Source organism: Myxine glutinosa, chromosome 13, assembly GCF_964187855.1.
Source record: "Myxine glutinosa chromosome 13, kmMyxGlut1.1, whole genome shotgun sequence".
In the NCBI taxonomy this organism is placed as follows: Eukaryota; Metazoa; Chordata; class Myxini; order Myxiniformes; family Myxinidae; genus Myxine; species Myxine glutinosa.
In genome coordinates, this window is record NC_136273.1 from 30,057,175 (window position 1) to 30,075,852 (window position 18,678).

The 18,678-nt window shown below is 43.0% G+C and overlaps 1 protein-coding gene across 1 annotated transcript in view; it reads left to right on the plus strand.

The window, feature by feature from the left end:
• Positions 1-17,480, plus strand: part of LOC137438776 (uncharacterized) — a 77,399-nt gene extending 59,919 nt beyond the window's left edge. The window contains exons 16-22 of the mRNA XM_068134121.2: positions 3,659-3,894; positions 7,263-7,395; positions 7,890-7,984; positions 8,285-8,414; positions 10,735-10,904; positions 11,548-11,674; positions 17,320-17,480. Coding sequence (XP_067990222.2) covers positions 3,659-3,894; positions 7,263-7,395; positions 7,890-7,984; positions 8,285-8,414; positions 10,735-10,904; positions 11,548-11,674; positions 17,320-17,373 — 945 coding nt within the window. The 3' untranslated portion in view covers positions 17,374-17,480. The remainder of the gene's footprint in view (positions 1-3,658; positions 3,895-7,262; positions 7,396-7,889; positions 7,985-8,284; positions 8,415-10,734; positions 10,905-11,547; positions 11,675-17,319) is intronic.
• Positions 17,481-18,678: the final 1,198 nt, after the last annotated feature.

Below are 18,678 nucleotides of genomic sequence, written 5' to 3' on the forward strand. Positions count from 1 at the left end.
AAAATGAACTTTCAAACTTGTCTCCCTCCTCTAAACCCTGGTGGTGCTTTGTTAAGTCTGTCCTGGTGTATGCTTGCCCTCCATCCCATCTCTCCCTTCAAATGGCACCATAGCCGACTCCGCTCATGAGAATGCCTCAATTCTGTATTTGCTTCCAAATATTGTGTCCCCAACCCCTCACTGGTACCCATCCTTCCCTGTCTGACTTTGTGTATTTTGCTCCTGAGAAGGTGGAGAAAGTTCATTCAACCCTCAACTCTGACTCTGCAACTGGACCGGACGGCATCAGCTCATGTATCCTAAAAAATCTGCTCTGCTGCTCTTGCACATCCCCTCTCTGCCCTTTTCTCCCTGTCATTTGCGCCAGGTCATCTTCCACCTGCTTTGAAATCCACCAACATCACTACACTAAATAAAAAGGTGCAAAGACTGATCCCCTTAACAACGGACCAATCAGCCTGCTCCCAATCATCAGCAAAGTCATGGAATACATAATCTATAATGGCATTAAAGCCTTCTTCTTCTTCTCCAATGGCCTGATCTCAGATCATCAATTTGGATTCAGACCAGGCTACTCTACTCTGCACATGCTGCTTCTACTCATCCAACAATGGATGGAGGCCCTCAATGTCAGACATGTGATCAGGGCTATGTCTCTGGACATGCATCGACCTTTTGATCCTGCCTTAGCCTTACACTCCAAACTCTCTGCCTATGGCATCCAAAGCCAACTCCACACCTACTGACTCCCTCGACTCTCGTCGCCAAGGTTTGGAACTCAACGGAATCCTTTCATCTCCTCTCCCTCTTCTTCTGGGCCGTCCGATTCCCGATCTTTATCAATGATCTCTCTGACTGTCTGGAAAATCCTCTTTATCTATTTGCTGATGACTCCACTCTCTGCCATGGCATCTCATATGTCAGACAGGCAGGCTTTGACCTCTTCCCTCTCTTCAGACATTGAAAAATAATCACAATCTGGTCAAGCACTTGGAATATGTCTTTCAATCCTGAGAAATCATACACTCGCACTATCTCTCTCCGAAATGACCATCTGGAAAATCCTCCTGTCTACTTTCTTAACAATCCTCTTGAGGAAGTTCAGTAATTTTAACTCCTGGGTCTCATTATCAGCCGTGATATTTCTTGGGCAAACCACATTTCAAAGTTGGCCTCCAAACCAGCCGCTGACTGGGCATCTTCCATCGTACAAAGTCCTTCCTCAGCACACCTGAACTCGTATCCAACCACAAGGCCTTCATCTGCTCTCCCCTCTGGGCTGGCTCCCCTGCCTCACGTCTTGCTCAGCTTGACACTGTGGAAACCAAGGCCTTTAAGATTATTGGAATCTCCACTGAGTCTATGGGTTTATCACTTCACCATTGCAGATAGGTTGGTGGTCTCTCTGTCTTTTACCGCCTCCTTTCTGGTGTTGAACCCTCTGCTCTTTCGCCCCCAGGTTTCTGCAAGTTTTCATCAACCCCCTTCTGGTGAAATTACCTAAATCCAGGGCTACTGTTCACCTCCACTTATTTGTTCCTTCTTTCTTTCCCACCCGTGGAATCATCTTCAACATCTCCTTCAATCTCATTCTTCCCTCCAAGTCTACAAGACAGCTGTTCACCACCATCTCAGATCCTAAACCATAATCTTTTCTACCCTCGTTGATTAACCCCACCCAAATACCTCCTCATTCCACTTTTCTAGTTTGCCCTCCTTGGAGTTTCCTTCTGTATTCATCTTGTTCATCCCATGCATCCTTTGTATCCATCTTGTTCATCCCATGCATCCTTTGTGTCCATCTTGTTCATCCCATGCATCCTTTGTATCCATCTTGTTCACCCCATGCATCCTTTGTATTCATCTTGTCCATCCCATGCATCCTTTGTATTCATCTTGTTCATCCCATGCATCCTTTGTATTCATCTTGTTCATCCCATGCATCCTTTGTATCCATCTTGTTCACCCCATGCATCCTTTGTATTCATCTTGTCCATCCCATGCATCCTTTGTATTCATCTTGTTCATCCCATGCATCCTTTGTATTCATCTTGTCCATCCCATGCATCCTTTGTATTCATCTTGTTCATCCCATGCATCCTTTGTATTCATCTTGTTCATCTCATGCATCATTTGTATTCATCTTGTTCATCCCATGCATCCTTTGTATCCATCTTGTTCACCCCATGCATCCTTTGTATTCATCTTGTTCATCCCATGCATCCTTTGTATTCATATTGTTCATCCCATGCGTCCTTTGTATTCATCTTGTTCATCCCATGCATCCTCTGTATTCATCTTGTTCATCCCATGCATCCTTTGTATCCATCTTGTTCATTCCATGCATCCTTTGTATTCATCTTGTTCATCCCATGCATCATTTGTATTCATCTTGTTCATCCCATGCATCCTTTGTATTCATCTTGTTCATCTCATGCATCCTTTGTATTCATCTTGTCCATCCCATGCATCCTTTGTATTCATCTTGTTCATCCCATGCATCATTTGTATTCATCTTGTTCATCCCATGCATCCTTTGTATCCATCTTGTTCACCCCATGCATCCTTTGTATTCATCTTGTTCATCTCATGCATCCTTTGTATCCATCTTGTTCATCTCATGCATCCTTTGTATTAAGCTTGTTCATCCCATGCATCCTTTGTCTTCATCTTGTTCATCTCATGCATCCTTTGTATTCATCTTGTTCATCTCATGCATCCTTTGTATTCATCTTGTCCATCCCATGCATCCTTTGTATTCATCTTGTTCATCTCATGCATCCTTCGTATTAATCTTGTTCATCCCATGCATCCTTTGTATTCATCTTGTTCATCCCATGCATCATTTGTATTCATCTTGTTCATCTCATGCATCCTTTGTATTCATCTTGTTCATCTCATGCATCCTTTGTATTCATCTTGTCCATCCCATGCATCCTTTGTATTCATCTTGTTCATCTCATGCATCCTTTGTATTAATCTTGTTCATCCCATGCATCCTTTGTATTCATCTTGTTCATCCCATGCATCCTTTGTATTCATCTTGTTCATCCCATGCATCCTTTGTATCCATCTTGTTCATCCCATGCATCCTTTGTATCCATCTTGTTCATCCCATGCATCCTTTGTATCCATCTTGTTCATCCCATGCATCCTTTGTATCCATCTTGTTCATCCCATGCATCCTTTGTATCCATCTTGTTCATCCCATGCATCCTTTGTATCCATCTTGTTCATCCCATCTTGTTTTGCGTCCTGTTTTTCTACTACGTCCTGATCCGTTCAGTGTACGAGCCCTTCCACGAACCTCGACCACGTATACAACATTTCTTTGTTGTTGAGGGCAGTGTGGGAGGGTGTGAGAGAAGTAATAGTAAGACAGAGAGGGAGCAAATTAAAAATAAAAAGGGAATTTAATTACAATGCTTGATCATACATCAGATTCTAAAATCCTCCAGGTTATGTAATGGGATCCTGAAAAGCTCGTTTTCTGAGTTAACAAACTCATTTGTCACTCTAAGTTCGAGTAATTTTATTAACATCTCAGAAAGGACTTAAATAATCAATAAACATTCTTTATTGATTATCCAGGCCTCAGAATGTTCAAGATTATTTAAATGAGAATTTGCAGTATCAATCCAAGGTTGTCATTTCACAGATATTCCAGTTCGTTGACATGATGTGTGCTGAAAAAGAATTCCTGGATAACGTCTCCGGTGCAGAGAAATGCTGCAAGTTGTCTGGGTACAAGCGTAAACTTTGCCTGATGACGCTGCAGCCAAAAGGTGGCATGGCAGATCAGATCCACCGTCCGTTTCCGAATTCCACGGCCGACCTTTTCACACGTATCAGTTGCCTCTACCACGACCTTGACCACCACGGGCACATCGATTGGTGAGTCGGACCATTATTTCACCGTTGTCGTTGTTAATTTTTCACAATATAAATTCTGGGTAATATCAATGTCTGAAAATGGGAAACTGGATTCAAAATATTGCAGTGGGTAGATATTGTTTATAACACTAATATTATGTTATTATCATAGGTATTATTACTTACTTTTGTTATTAGAAGCAGCCTTGGAAAAAGGCCACAAAAAGACGCCACGTTAGTGGCAGGAAAGGTTATGTTGTTAACCTTTGTGGGGTATATAGATTACAGTAGATCTTTGCTCAATTCCGTAAGTAAAATTTGCCTCACGGATGTCAGGATTCCTCCAGATTTCTTTCAGTTTTGTGTTAAGCAGTATTAGCGACTGTTTAAAAAGGTAATCAAACGTGTTTGTGGTTTACAATATTTTTACTTCTGGTAGCGGCTGCTGCTCCCACCAAAACGGCACGATAAGCCATGTATACACGTTAACACGGTGTTTGGTCAAGGAGGAAACACCCCTTGGAGAGGTGGGATATTATTGGTATTAATTTTGTTTTGTAATAACATTAATATTATGCTTTTGTGATTAGAAGCATCTTTGGAAAACGCCACGATAAAGCTATCTTAACGCGGATATGCGCCTCAACACGCAACCCCATTGGCGTAACTTCATCGTGTGACCCTTCGTCATGTGAAGTTTGGTTGAGATTGGATAACGACCGAATGTGTCGCGGTCAAAAATCGTCAGACGGACACCAAATTGCGTATTTTAGTATGATTGCCTTTAAATTTGAAGAGGATTTGGTCATTTAATTCAACCACCAATTGCTTTTGTGGTCTTAAGGTCAAAAGGTCAACATAGGCCTAATTTCAAAAATCGTCATTTTCATCCATTTGACTTGAAATTTGAAGAGGATTTTCATATCGGTCACTGAATTCAACCACCAGTTATTTTTGAGTCAACATCGGCCAAAGGTCAACAACTATTTTTCGGGATTTCGAAAGTATCTTGCTGTGCATGACATCTTTATTGTTCTCTCTTGTTTTTGAATCAAACTGCTCTCAGGAGTGCCAGGAAGCACTATCTCTCCACACTCAAGATTGAACTCTCAAACCTGTCTCCCTCCTCCAAATCCTGGTGGCATCTGGTCAAATCCGTTTCTGGTGTTTGTCCCCCCTCCATCCCCTCCCTTACCTCAATGGCTACACAGTTGACACCGCACATGACAAAGCCGAATGCCTCAACTCTGTGTTTGCCTCAAAATCTTGTCCCAAACCCATCTCTTTCTGTTCCCACCTTTCCCAGTCGAACCCAACTGCTCCTGGACTCTGTGTCCTTCTCTCCTGACAAGGTGGAGAAGTTTCTGTCAAACCACGACTCTGATTCTGCAACTGGACCAGACGGCATCAGCCCACGGGTCCTAAAATCCTGCTCTGCCACTCTATCTCATGCTCTCTCTGTTCTTTAAGCCCTCTCTTTTGCTCAAGGTCATCTGCCGGCATCTTGGAAATCAGCAAACATTACTGCTTTACACATAAAATGTGCAAAAACAGATCCTTGCAACTACAGACCAATCAGCCTGCTTCCAATTATCAGCAAAGTCATGGAATCCATCATTGCTTCGGATATCAAATCCTTCCTCTTCTCCAATGGCTTGATCTCTGATCATCAATTTGGATTTAGACCAGGTCATTCTACTCTGACATGTTGCTTCTGCTGTCTCAACAATGGATGGAGGTCCTCAATGCCAAACAGGAAATCAGAGCTGTCTCCCTTGACATATCACGTGCCTTCGATACGGTCTGGCACCCAGCTCTGCTCACCAAACTCTCCTCCTATGGTATCCATGGAAATCTCCACTCATAGCTTGCGGACTTCCTCTCTGGTTGAAGGCAACGTGTGGCCCTGAATGGATTTCTCTCATCTCCCCTTCCTGTTCTGGCTGGAGTTCCCCAAGGTAGTGTTCTGGGCCCTGTGCTATTTCTGGTCTTCATCAATGATCTCTCCGACTCTCTGGAAAATCCTCTCTATCTCTTTGCTGATGACTACACTGTCTGCCGCTCCATTCTTCATCCCTCAGATCGGCAGTCTGCAGCCTCCTCACTCTCTGCAGACCTGGAAAAAAATCACAGACTGGTCAAACAAGTGGAACATATCTTTCAATCCTGACAAATCGCACACTCTTACAATGTCTCTCCGAAAGGACCGACTGGAAAACCCTCCCATCTACTTTCTCAACAATCCTCTCCAAGAAGTTCTGTCGCTCAAGCTTTTGGGTCTCACTATCTGCCATGATCTTTCTTGGGAAAACCACATTTCCAAGCTGGCCTCCAAAGCCAGTCGCCGACTGGGCATCCTCCATCGTGCGAAGTCCTTCCTTGGCACACCTGAGCTCCTCACCACATACAAGTCTTTCATCCGCAGCTCAATGGAATACTGTTCCCCCCTCTGGGCTGGTGCTCCTCCTCACACCTAGCTCGGCTTCACGCTGTTGAAACCAAAGCTTTCAGAATCATTGGAATCTCCTGCGATGAAGTTAACTCCGAGGGCCTTTCACTCACTCACCGCAGGCAGGTTGGTGGTCTTTCTGTCTTCTACCGACTCCTCTCCAGCCTTGCTCCCCCAGCTCTCTCTGTGCTCTGTCCCCCCAATATTCCTTCAGGTCACCCAAGATCTTCGTGCAACCCTCTTATGGTTAAACTGCCAAAATCTAGGCTCTCTGCTCACCTTCACTCTTTCATTCCCCTTTTCTCCCGCCTCTGGAACAAACTCCCCCACTCCCTTCAATCCCACTCCTCCCTCCAGGTCTTTAAAACAGCTGTTCACCACCATCTCTTATCTTCCCCCATCCAAAACCTTGATCTTTTCTACCCCCGCTAATTCACCCCAGATACTTTTTTTTTTTTTTTGGAAATTCCAACTTCTTTCCTGGAAGTCCTTGCAGTGTTCATGTGTTTTATACCTCTCCCACCTCCCCCAAAGCGCTCCCCCTCCCACATTTCTCCCATTGTCCCTGCTCTGAAATGTTGTGTTTGTGTCCTTCCCCCTCTCTCCCCATCTTGTCTGCCGCTCCCCTTATTTTTTTGCGTTTTGTGTGTCGGTTTGACTTTTTGTGTGATTAATGTTAGCTCTTTCATGAGCCTCGATTTTGTATACAAAAAAAAAGAAAAACTGACCCTTATTCACCCATCCCACCTGGCTTCTGTTTACATCTTGCTTTGATGCAATTGACGAGCAATGAACATGTACTGTATTTTTTTCGAGAACGTTGCTGCTTGAAGTACGTGGGAGAAAGAAAGGGTGGCCCAGTTGAAATTTTTTGTCTCTCTCTCTCTCTCTCTCTCTCTCTCTCTCTCTCTGACACACAACCCCATTTTTCACTATCCAGGGTCCTATGGAAGTTGTCCCATATTCTACCAGGCCTGGGATTAACTGAAATTCTGGAACTTATGCACGAGCTGCATCTTGACCATGAAAAATGCTGCCACATTCCCAAATCCTTGGAATGCCTTTCACATCAGGTACTTTCTCTGTTTTTTTATTAATTATTTCAGTGTGTACACATTATTGTGATACTCATGGCATGATGAAGGCTTGTTATAGATGATTTCCTTTTGAACATATAAAAGCAGTACTTACAAAAATAACCAATGCTTACTCATGGAATTTGATAAAACTTTCATCACATTCCTTGTCAAATATCAGCAGACCAACATGCATGTTTTTGTAAAGGAGTCTGATAAGTTGTACTCTCTCTCTCTCCTTTCTCTTTCTCTTTCTCTTTCTCTTTCTCTTTCTCTTTCTCTTTCTCTCTCTCTCTCTCTCTCTCTCTCTCTCTCTCTCTCTCTCTCTCTCTCTCTCTCTCTCTCTGTCTCTGTCTCTGTCTCTGTCTCTGTCTCTGTCTCTCTGTCTCTCTTCCATTATTTCAACCTTGCTTTTTTTTCAATAAATAATCCCTAAATAATCCATCTCATCATCTTTTCCTCCCTCATTTTGCTGACTCCTCGATCTCCAGAATGAAGAATTTAACACACACGTCTACACCATGTATGACAACATGGACAATGAGTGTAAGATGTTGCTGGAAAAGAAGGAGCACTACCATGACAAGTGTGTGGATTTATATTTACCTTCATTTGTCTTGCTTCGATTCAAAACTTGTTTGGGTATTATTATACTCATTTAGTTAGAATGTAATTTACAGCTGATGCTGAGGAAGATAACGAGAACATTTGCTCCATAAGCTGAATTTAAAAGTTGCAAAACAATAGTTTCAGTCGTAGTGAGAGGTGAAAACGCTCTAACAGGAGGCCTTGTAAAGACCAAAATGGGCCGTTTCTGGGTTGTACACAACAAATATGACCATGTGTTGAACTCTTTTATGACCTCCTTTCTCGCTTACCATTACAGATTTCTGATGGAGTGGGCGAGAGAAATTCCAAATGTGCCATTCTCTTTCCTCTCTCATAAAATCAATACTCTACTGCAGCATAGCAAGTATGGCTGCCCCAAGGATCATCTTCCATATTTTCACCACATGGTAAGTACCATATTCCAATCGACGCCTTTCATAATAACCCTGCGCTCACGAAGCGAAGAGTGGGGTTAAGCGATCTTCTGCATGCATACCTGTGGCATACGTACATACGCCTCTGCATTTTTAAAATTAATTTTCTCAGCAACTGTTGGTCCGATTGAGACGAAATTTTGCACCATAGGAACGCCTCCTCCTGTAGAATTTTTAGTGATAATTATGACATCATAGGTGATGGTAAAACAAGTAAAATTGAAACGTGGTGCATTATCAAGTACTCCCCATGGGGAGTTATCAAGTACTCCCCATGGGGAATAAGATATGTTGATGATGTCATCGGTATCTTCATTTTTACATCATAATTTGCCAAGTACAACGCTTGATCCGATCAGTATAAATTTATTTTCTCTGCAACTGTTGGTCTGATGGACACGAAATTTTCACTAAAGGAGCGCCTCCTCCTGTAGAATTTGTAGTGATAATTATGACGTCCTTGGTCACGTGGTACAGGCGCCATCTTGGAAAAACAGAAAAACGTTGCACATCTATATCTCCGAAACCGCTTCATGGGAAAAATTGAAACGTGGCTCATTGTAAAGAACTCCACATGGGGAATAAGTGTTATTAACGATGACGTCATTGGTGCCTTAATTATGACGTCATAATTTGACAAGTACAACACTTAATCTGATCAGTTTGAAATTTATTGAGCGTGATCTAAGCAAAAATTATATTGGAGAATGTAAATTTTACGATGCCATTGGTCACGTGGTCTGGCAGCCATATTGGATCAAAGTCAAAAAACCTTAAAACAAACAGAAGAGTTGGCTCGCACCAAGTTGACTGCAAGGGGGAAGTATTCCATGAATACCATCTAGTTTGCTTTCACGATGTTGGCAGCGCTTCTTATAGACAACATTTTGTTTCCCATCCCAAGTTAACCTGAGGGAGCTTAAGGATCAACCACGAAGTGGGGATTGGCAACAACTGTGGACCAGAGCAGGCAGATTCCCCCCTCCTTGGAAGTTATTAGTGAGCCAGTTGGGCCAACAAAAATAGAGGAATCCACTGCCAATTTTCGTGGATGTCATATGGATGTCAAAGTTTTTAATAGTCTCCTTGTATATCTTTAAACCACGCAAAGCCATTCAGGAAGTACAATAATAATAATAATGAATTCCTATACAAGGGACTTCAATGCAGGAGTAGGCAATTAGGCCCATCAAGGCTGCACTATGATTGCCAACCTACAGTTGTTTGTTCATGCGCTATCCTTCTTGAATGCTGAGCATAAAACAAGGAAGCAGCACATTGTATTTTTAAAGTCTTTGGTCAGACTCAGCTGGAATTGAACCACAACACTCCCAGACTCAGAGCAGACACTAACCAGTATTCCACCAATTCTGGTTAATAATTGAATGGGGGTGTTAATGACAGGTGTTGTAAAATATGGCTGTCACATATTTAAATTTAAAAGGAAAGTGGAGTTTAAATATGTGAAATCATCTATCTATAATTCCAGTAATCTCTGTGTGTTTGTTTGTTTGTCTGTGACCGCTGTTTCTCGACAACCACGGGTCCGATATACTTTAAACTTGCCAGGTATATTGCTGGGGACCCGAGGATGTGCCTTTTCAAGGTTTCATATTAATCGGACAAGTAGTTACCGAGCTATGTCCAAAAAACGATTCAACCAATCAGAGAGCAGCGAGCTATCGCGTGTGCCGAACGTGGCGAACACACTCTGCCTCGGATGGCACATTTGAGAGCGTATTCATTTATTTCCCGTCGGCAAACTATGTTGGCGCTATGTTGGCGTTAAACGATGTTTTAAAACTAATTAAAACCCCGGGGGGATTGTCACTGTACTCGCAAGCCGTTCGCCGTTCGCTTTGGCGTTGCGAATGGACCAAAACATTTCATGGACCAAACCATTTCATGTAAAGCGTTCGCCGTTCGCTTTGGCGTTGCGAATGGACCAAAACATTTCATGCACCAAACCATTTCATGTAAAGCGTTCACCGTTCGCTTTGGCGTTGCGAATGGACCAAAACATTTCATGGACCAAACCATTTCATGTAAAGCGTTCGCCGTTCGCTTTGGCGTTGCGAATGGACCAAAACATTTCATGGACCAAACCATTTCATGTAAATAGAGGGGGGGATATAATTTTAGATATAGATATAGTACGGGCATGCCCTAGTAAAATTAATTTTAACAAAAGATGGGGCTTATAAATTGCAAAATGAAATGCCGAAATGACATGATGGCCTTTATCACATAAAAGTGACATTTCAAATGAATGTGTCGTCTATGACATCCTCAGAAAGACCACATGAAGGATGTATTATGCACGCAAGGAGGTACTTGCTGTTTCAAGAGCGATGAAAGCCATGCTCACCACGAGGAAACCCATTTAGAAACGCACCACGCCAAACTGCTGGTCAACGATATCTGCCATGGTGCAGTGAAACATCCTGACGAGTTGCGATGCAGGTTGGTGCGCTTTGGCACAGTTGATATATAGTCCAGGTTATTTTATGAGTGCTTTGAGTCAGAATGATTTTTAAAATTAAATTTGGCCCCTCCGGCAATGTACAACTTAGGTATGCTACATTTGGACAATATTTGATTCCCCCTCCACTCATCTCATAAACCTGATAATACTCTGCCCCCCCCCCCCCAACCCCCCTTCCTGTACCGTTTTACCTCCTCCAAAGATCGTTTCCTTCCTTATCATTTTCTCATCCCAAATACCTTTATCCTCCTCCATTTCCATCGTTTTCTCAAAAAATAATAATAATAAACAATCCCCCTATCTCCTCCTCCCTGCCCCCCTCCATGTATATTTAATATACCTGGGCAATTTAATATTTAGAATTTAGATGGACCTATGTTACACAAAATGACCCACATGAGTGTGCGCTGAATATTTACTTCCGAAGATCTGGATCTCTGCCTCGTATCAAGTGTCCTGGTTTTTGATTGGAGGAAAATACAACTTACCCAGTCCGCATCAGCATCCATATAATGGAAATTTTTTTGTTTTTATCTCCTAGCTATTTGCTCTGTTTTTCCATTTGATAATCATCTTCACTCAAACTCATCCCTTCCTTTCACACAACACTGCCCTCCACAGGATGATTGTGCATGCTGCTCGCAAGTACCCAACACTGGACTTGGAACACACGGTTATGTATTCCGAGGCCGTTGTAAAATTGGGCAAAGAATGCTGTGGAAAACCAGAATTTACCAGCTGCCTTGAGGTAAGGAAGATGATAATGATCAACATGCACTTGCTAAAAACGGCTCGTACCAGATAAATGGTGTAAATTCGTGTTCCGTCACACGTGCAGCGCGAGACTGCAATATGCTTGTTGTGTTTGTCCAGGGCATAAACTTTTTACCATTTAAACTTTTGTTGTAAAATATTAACATTGTTTAAGTGACTTCACGCTATTTCACCAGGTGCCATCTGCAAAAACAGCTTTGCATGATACACAACTCAATGTAGGAGATGAAATTACAGGAGGCAGACAACAATACTTGGACGAGAAACAAAACAAAAAAGACACGATTGATACAAGAAGTATTTCCTGAATAAGTATTTTCCCGATAGATATTTCGAAATTGATCAGAAATTCCTGAAGTCAAGCTTAAGGAAAACACGATAAACTCCATAAAAGGGGAAAGCGAATTTTTTTTCTTCTTCTTCTTCTTCTTCACGATAATCTGTGACGTCACACCATGAAGCTGAGCACCACTTCTGTGTTTACAGGTTAGATTGCGGAACGATCGAACTTAAACGGCAAATAGTTTTCGAATTTCTACAAATATGCCGGGTCGATGCGTCCTTGGTACTTGTAGTAATACAAACCATGTTAAACCAATGGCCGAACAATCCGAGGGTTGCCAGAAATTGGACAAGGTTTGTCTGAAATACCCGCATATGGATCAGGCCAACAAAATATTCGATTTTATGTTCAGAACATTTTATAGAGCACTGTTATGAAACAACAGAAATGGCTAGATATTTTAGTTGTTTGGTTATCTGCCACGATTGAGAGAGGGTGCCATCCTCACGATTAAGTGGGAGAAACAATCGTCGCTTGAAACTAACACCATCTCTGTCGAGCTACCAGCATGTGGACGTCGACGCAGGCGATTTGAGTGGTGAATCGAACACCTGTGTTGGCCTTCCGGTGACAGGTCTCACCTCACTGGATGTGCTGGCTAACATCACCGCCACCTTGCCATACACATCTGAAGAGCTAAAAAACCCGAGCTAGCAACCCACGACCACCCCACACCTCCGCACCCTCCACCATCCAACACGAACATCCGGACAGACTTGATCTTCAAATTGATTTTCATTCTGAAAGAGAGGAGATGTAATGTAATGCTATTCCGTGTTTTGTGAAATAATATACATGTTCTTGCGACTCGGGTGAGATCGCGTGCGATCTTGCGACTCAAGCGAGATCACGTGAGATCTTGCGACTCAGGTGAGATTGTGTGAGATCTTGTGACGCAGGTGAGATTGTGTGAGATCTTACGACTCGGGTGAGATCGCGTGCGATCTTGCGACTCAAGCGAGATCGTGCGAGATCTTCCGACTCGGGTGAGATCGCGTGCGATCTTGTGACTCAAGCGAGATCGAGTGAGATCTTGCGACTCGTGCGAGATCGCGTGAGATCTTGCGACTCATGCGAGATCATGTGAGATCTTGCAACTCGAGTGAGATCTTGCGACTCAAGCGAGATCGAGTGAGATCTTGCGACTCGAGTGAGATTGCGTGAGATCTTGCGTCTCATGCGAGATCGTGTGAGATCTTGCAACTCGAGTGAGATCTTGCGACTCGAGTGAGATCGAGTGAGATCTTGTGAATCGAGTGAGATCTTGCGACTCGGGCGAGATCGTGTGAGATCTTACGACTCAAGCGAGATCGTGTGAAATCCTACGACTCAAGTGAGATCTTGCGACTCGTGCGGGATCGTGTGAAATCTTACGACTCGAGTGAGATCATGTGAGATCTTGCGACTCAGGTGAGATTGTGTGAGATCTTGCGACTAAGGTGAGATTGTGTGAGATCTTACGGCTTGGGTGAAATCACGTGCGATCTTGCGACTCAAGCGAGATCGTGTGAGATCTTCCGACTCGGGTGAGATCGCGTGCGATCTTGCGACTCAAGCGAGATCGAGTGAGATCTTGCGACTCGTGTGAGATCACGTGAGATCTTGCGACTCATGCGAGATCGTGTGAGATCTTGCGACTCGAGTGAGATCTTGCGACTCAAGCGAGATCGAGTGAGATCTTGCGACTCAAGCGAGATCGAGTGAGATCTTGCGACGAGTGAGATCGCGTGAGATCTTGCGACTCGAGTGAGATCTTGCGACTCGGGCGAGATCGTGTGAGATCTTGCGACTTGGGTGAGATCGTGTGAGATCTTACGACTCAAGCGAGATCGTGTGAAATCTTACGACTCGAGTGAGATCATGTGAGATCTTACGACTCAAGCGAGATCGTGTGAAATCTTACGACTCGAGTGCGATCTTGCGACTCGTGCGAGATCGTGTGAAATCTTACGACTCGAGTGAGATCGTGTGAAATCTTACGACTCGAGTGAGATCGTGTGAGATCTTACGACTCGAGTGAGATCTTGTGACTCGTGCGAGATCGTGTGAAATCTTACGACTCAAGCGAGATCGTGTGAGATCTTGCGACTCAAGCGAGATCGTGTGAGATCTTGCGACTCAAGCGAGATCGTGTGAGATCTTACGACTCGTGCGAGATCGTGAGATCTTACGACTCAAGCGAGATCTTACGACTCAAGCGAGATCGTGTGAAATCTTATGACTCGAGTGAGATCTTGCGACTTGTGCGAGATCGTGTGAAATCTTACGACTCGAGTGAGATCGTGTGAGATCTTGCGACTCAAGCGAGATCGTGTGAGGTCTTACGACTCGTGCGAGATTGTGTGAGATCTTATGACTCATGCGAGATCGCACGAGATCTTGTGACTCGAGTGAGAGCATGCCACAGTGTAGGTCTGACGAATACGGCAGTTGTCTTACACCACCCCAAACCCCTCTCATCCCCCATCACCCCCACAATACCTATCACCATCCCACACCCTCCTCCCACAATACCCCATCAACTGCGACCCTAGCTAATAATACCCATCACCGTCCCACACCCTCCTCCCACAATACCTTACCAACTGCTACCCTAGCTAATAATACCCACCACCATCCCACACCCTCCTCCCACAATACCCCATCAACTGCTACCCTAGCTAACAATACCCACCACCATCCCACACCCTCCTCCCACAATACCTTACCAACTGCTACCCTAGCTAATAATACCCACCACCATCCCACACCCTCCTCCCACAATACCCCATCAACTGCTACCCTAGCTAACAATACCCACCACCATCCCACACCCTCCTCCCACAATACCTTACCAACTGCTACCCTAGCTAATAATACCCACCACCATCCCACACCCCTCCACGATCCCCCATGTGCCTGGGCGATGTAAGTGTTGAGTCCGTTATGCATCATGTTTGTGCCGTATTTCTTCTGGAGTTCAATATAATTGATTTTATCTATCCATTAATACAAAATCCTTGATAAACCAGCAATTGAATGGAAAAACAAACCTACCAATCTGTTGTGAACATGCGACCTGCGTTTTCATCTGCACTACCAACACCACCATCTTCACGAACGCCATCTTCATCTCAATCGCTCACACAAGGTTCGAAATGAGTCGGATCTACAATACCAAAAGCGTTTCCATCACTAATTTTGTCTTCAATAGTTTCTTCAAAATCCCATTGATCAGTTTCTACATACTAAGAACCTTCAGGTTTGCTAATGACGGTGGAATCGGTATCGGAATGCGAGCTCGACATGCAGTCTCTATGTAAACCACCATTTGGATCAAGGTGAGAGTATGGTGTGACGTCATTGGCTAAATAGAAAATCGACACTCAAGGGGTTTTTTCGACACTTTCGGATTGTCAAAAAAAATACCCTTCAAATTAGACCGTGATTAATGATTTTCAATCGTTTTCAGAATTTTTACCCTCGCCAGAGGAGAGGGTATTGCATTTGAGTCCGTTTGTTTGTCTGTCTGTCTGTTTGTCCGCACAGAATAAATATGATTTTCTCTGCAACCGTTAGTCCGATTGACAGGAAATTTTCACCGTAGGTGCAACCCCACCTGTATTTTTTTTAATGATAATTATGACGTCATAGGTCACGTGATTCGGCCGCCATCTTGGAAAAACCGACAAACTTTGCACCTTTATATCTCCAAAAGCGCTGAATATAAAAAATTGAGACATGGCTCATTGTAAATAACTCTCCATGGGGAATAAAATATGTTAATGATAATGTCATAGGTGCCTCCATTATGACGTCATAATTCGACAAGTACAAAACTTCATCCGATCAGGATGAAATTCCTTGAGCATTATCTAGGAATAAATTCGTTTAAAATAAATAAATGATGTCACCGGTCACGTGGTTCGGCCGCCATATTTGTTTTAACACAAAAGCCTTAAAAACCACTGAAAATACATCCTGGCGAGGGTTTGCAATCTCTGATTCCTCTTTTTCTTGTTTTTTTTGTGTTTGGGTTTCCTTTTAAGCCAACCACTAAATACCCATAATATTTCAATATTATCCGTAATTATTATGGGAACCATGTCAATTGGCTGGGAGTTTGCTCTCCAATCAACTGCTGTGCTATAGCATTGCTGCGAAATCTGTGTCTGTGATCCAATCAGTGAACCTCTTGAACAGATCTTTGCAAGTTGTTCGTTCTCCCCCCAGGAACTGGTAATGACTAACTTTCCCTCGCTCCTGGTCCTCCTTTGCCCCCATCTGACTCCTATGCCCATGCTCTCGTGAAATCAAAACCTCTCTGGCTGTAGTTCAGCACTGCAGATTCTCGCAGATTAAATAGACTACCTAGCAGACCGTAATCTGTCCTTTCTCGAAAAGGCTGTTTTAAGTATCCTCTTGCATTTGAGCTCTTTCGTCTGGGTTTGGTCCACGGCCCGACGATGAAATATCAGATTGGTTTTGCACAGATAGGGTGATGGATCAATGAGTTACATCATGCTCTTGGTTGGACGATAACATGGCTGTCTCATTTGCTTGCATTAGTTGGTGGATGTTAAAGATCCCATGATGTCTTTTGATGAAGAGTATGGCAGTTATCGCTGGCACCATGAAGAGATTGCAAATTTCTTTCCTAACCTATAGGGGGTACTGCAGTTTGCAACCGCAGCCCTTCGGCTCAGGGAATGGTGTACAACTGCAGGTCAAACTCGTAACCGACTCCCTGTCCAACGTGGATACAAATTAAGGCAATTCAAGATATTTTGCATCCACAATATAAAGTTGTTGCATTTCTAAGGGAACTCCAAGGGAGTGAATGAATTAAAACTTGGTGTTTTGGTAAATTTAAACACCTCTTTTGAAGATCATTTCAGGGGTGCTCATCACAAAAACAAAAAAAATAAGCCTTACCAAGATGGTGGCACGCCATCTTGATCAGCCCTCTGTCACCTCACTGGGGCCTTAAGCTGCCATTTTGGTTTGGCCTGATCAACAATGCCTTGACTTGGAACAGGCCGCAACGGTTTCTTAACGATAAAGCACTCAAAATTCTTTTTTTCAATTTTCTCAATCACATCATTGGATGCCTGATCTTCATACCTACGAATCGCTGCCTACATCGCTTTTGTAAGTGCTACCGTTTTCGAAGTATGAGCTTGGAGCGATGTTATGCATTATATGATGCGATTTTGCATAGGTAGGTTTTTTTTGATGCATTATATAATCCACGATGTCCAAAACTATATTATAATTGCCATTCTTTCCTCCTCTAGGCCCATCTTGACACTACTGATGTGATGAAAAATGTGCTGAGCGATCTATCTTGAACTACACCAACGACGTCCGGTGCCATATGTTTTCCGCCCAAAAGCCCCTGTTGAAGTAAAATTTTGCATCATGAATAAGGAAAACTGAAATAAACGTTGGAAATCAACTTTGGTGACATTTCTTTCCTCTCACCATTCATCTTCACAACTTTGTTTTTGTCCGACATGCATTGGTACCCAATATACCCCCAGCAAGCTAACAGAATGAAATGCAGGTTATCTTCACCTTCAATTTTCAATCATGTTGAACAGCATCGAATAAAATGAATGAAGTTTCAATCAGAATGTAAATTATCCAACTTATTATCCAAGGTAACGCAAACTAGTTTTTTTAACTGACAGATAATATGAATACGCATTGCGTAGAGTGAGAGCTTCATCGACAATAGTTAGTCGATCAGTACGCAGCCCTCGCAAACATCTGTAGGCCTAGGCCTAGCTAGGCTAGGTTGTTTGATCTTGGGCTTAGAATTAAAATTCAAATTAATTTTATTGAATGGATAGATTGGGATAGAATGCAGGACTTACCTACTGTAGGCTATATAGTCTAGACTTCTAGTCGACTGGACCAGGTACGTAGGTCCGACTGGCAGGTAAGTACTGAAATCGGTGTACCTGGCTTAAATGAAGTCGGTGTAGCTGGCGGAAAACTGAAGCCGGTGTAGCTGGTGGAAAAAATAAGTCGGTGTAGCTGGCATAAATGATGAGCGGTTTCAAATTCAAAATCCGTTCTGCACAGTACTGTATTGTCATTTATTGATTTTAATCACCAGGTGAAAATAATTTTAATCAACAGGTGAAAATAATTTATCGGTCGCGCCAGACCAAAGCAAGATCATGTGAGCAAGATGGCAGATCATGGAAGGGACAAGATGGCGGATCATGGAAGGGACATTTCAAATGACAACATGAAATTTTGTTCCCAAGGGAATGGGGAAAAATTAGAAATTGTTTTTTTGTGAAATTTGAAATGAAAATGAAATTTTGAATGGATTTACATATACATGCAATTGGCATCGAGGTTCGCTTACGAAGCTCTCTGTAATTGTTGTGTTCCTGGATGCAAATTGGAATCACGAAAATACGAGAAGCATCCATGGATAAGACTGAGAGGTATTGAGTTCCTATCGTTTCCTGTTAAACCAAGTGAGCGGCTGCAGTGGATATATACAGACTTGGCATTTAATATGGAATATTTTTTTTGTGGGGGTGAACTTACTTTTCAAGGTGACTTAGAACCGAAAGTTCATTGGAATTATGTTGAAATTATTCTAGATTTTGTTAATGTGACCTTTAAAAGAAACA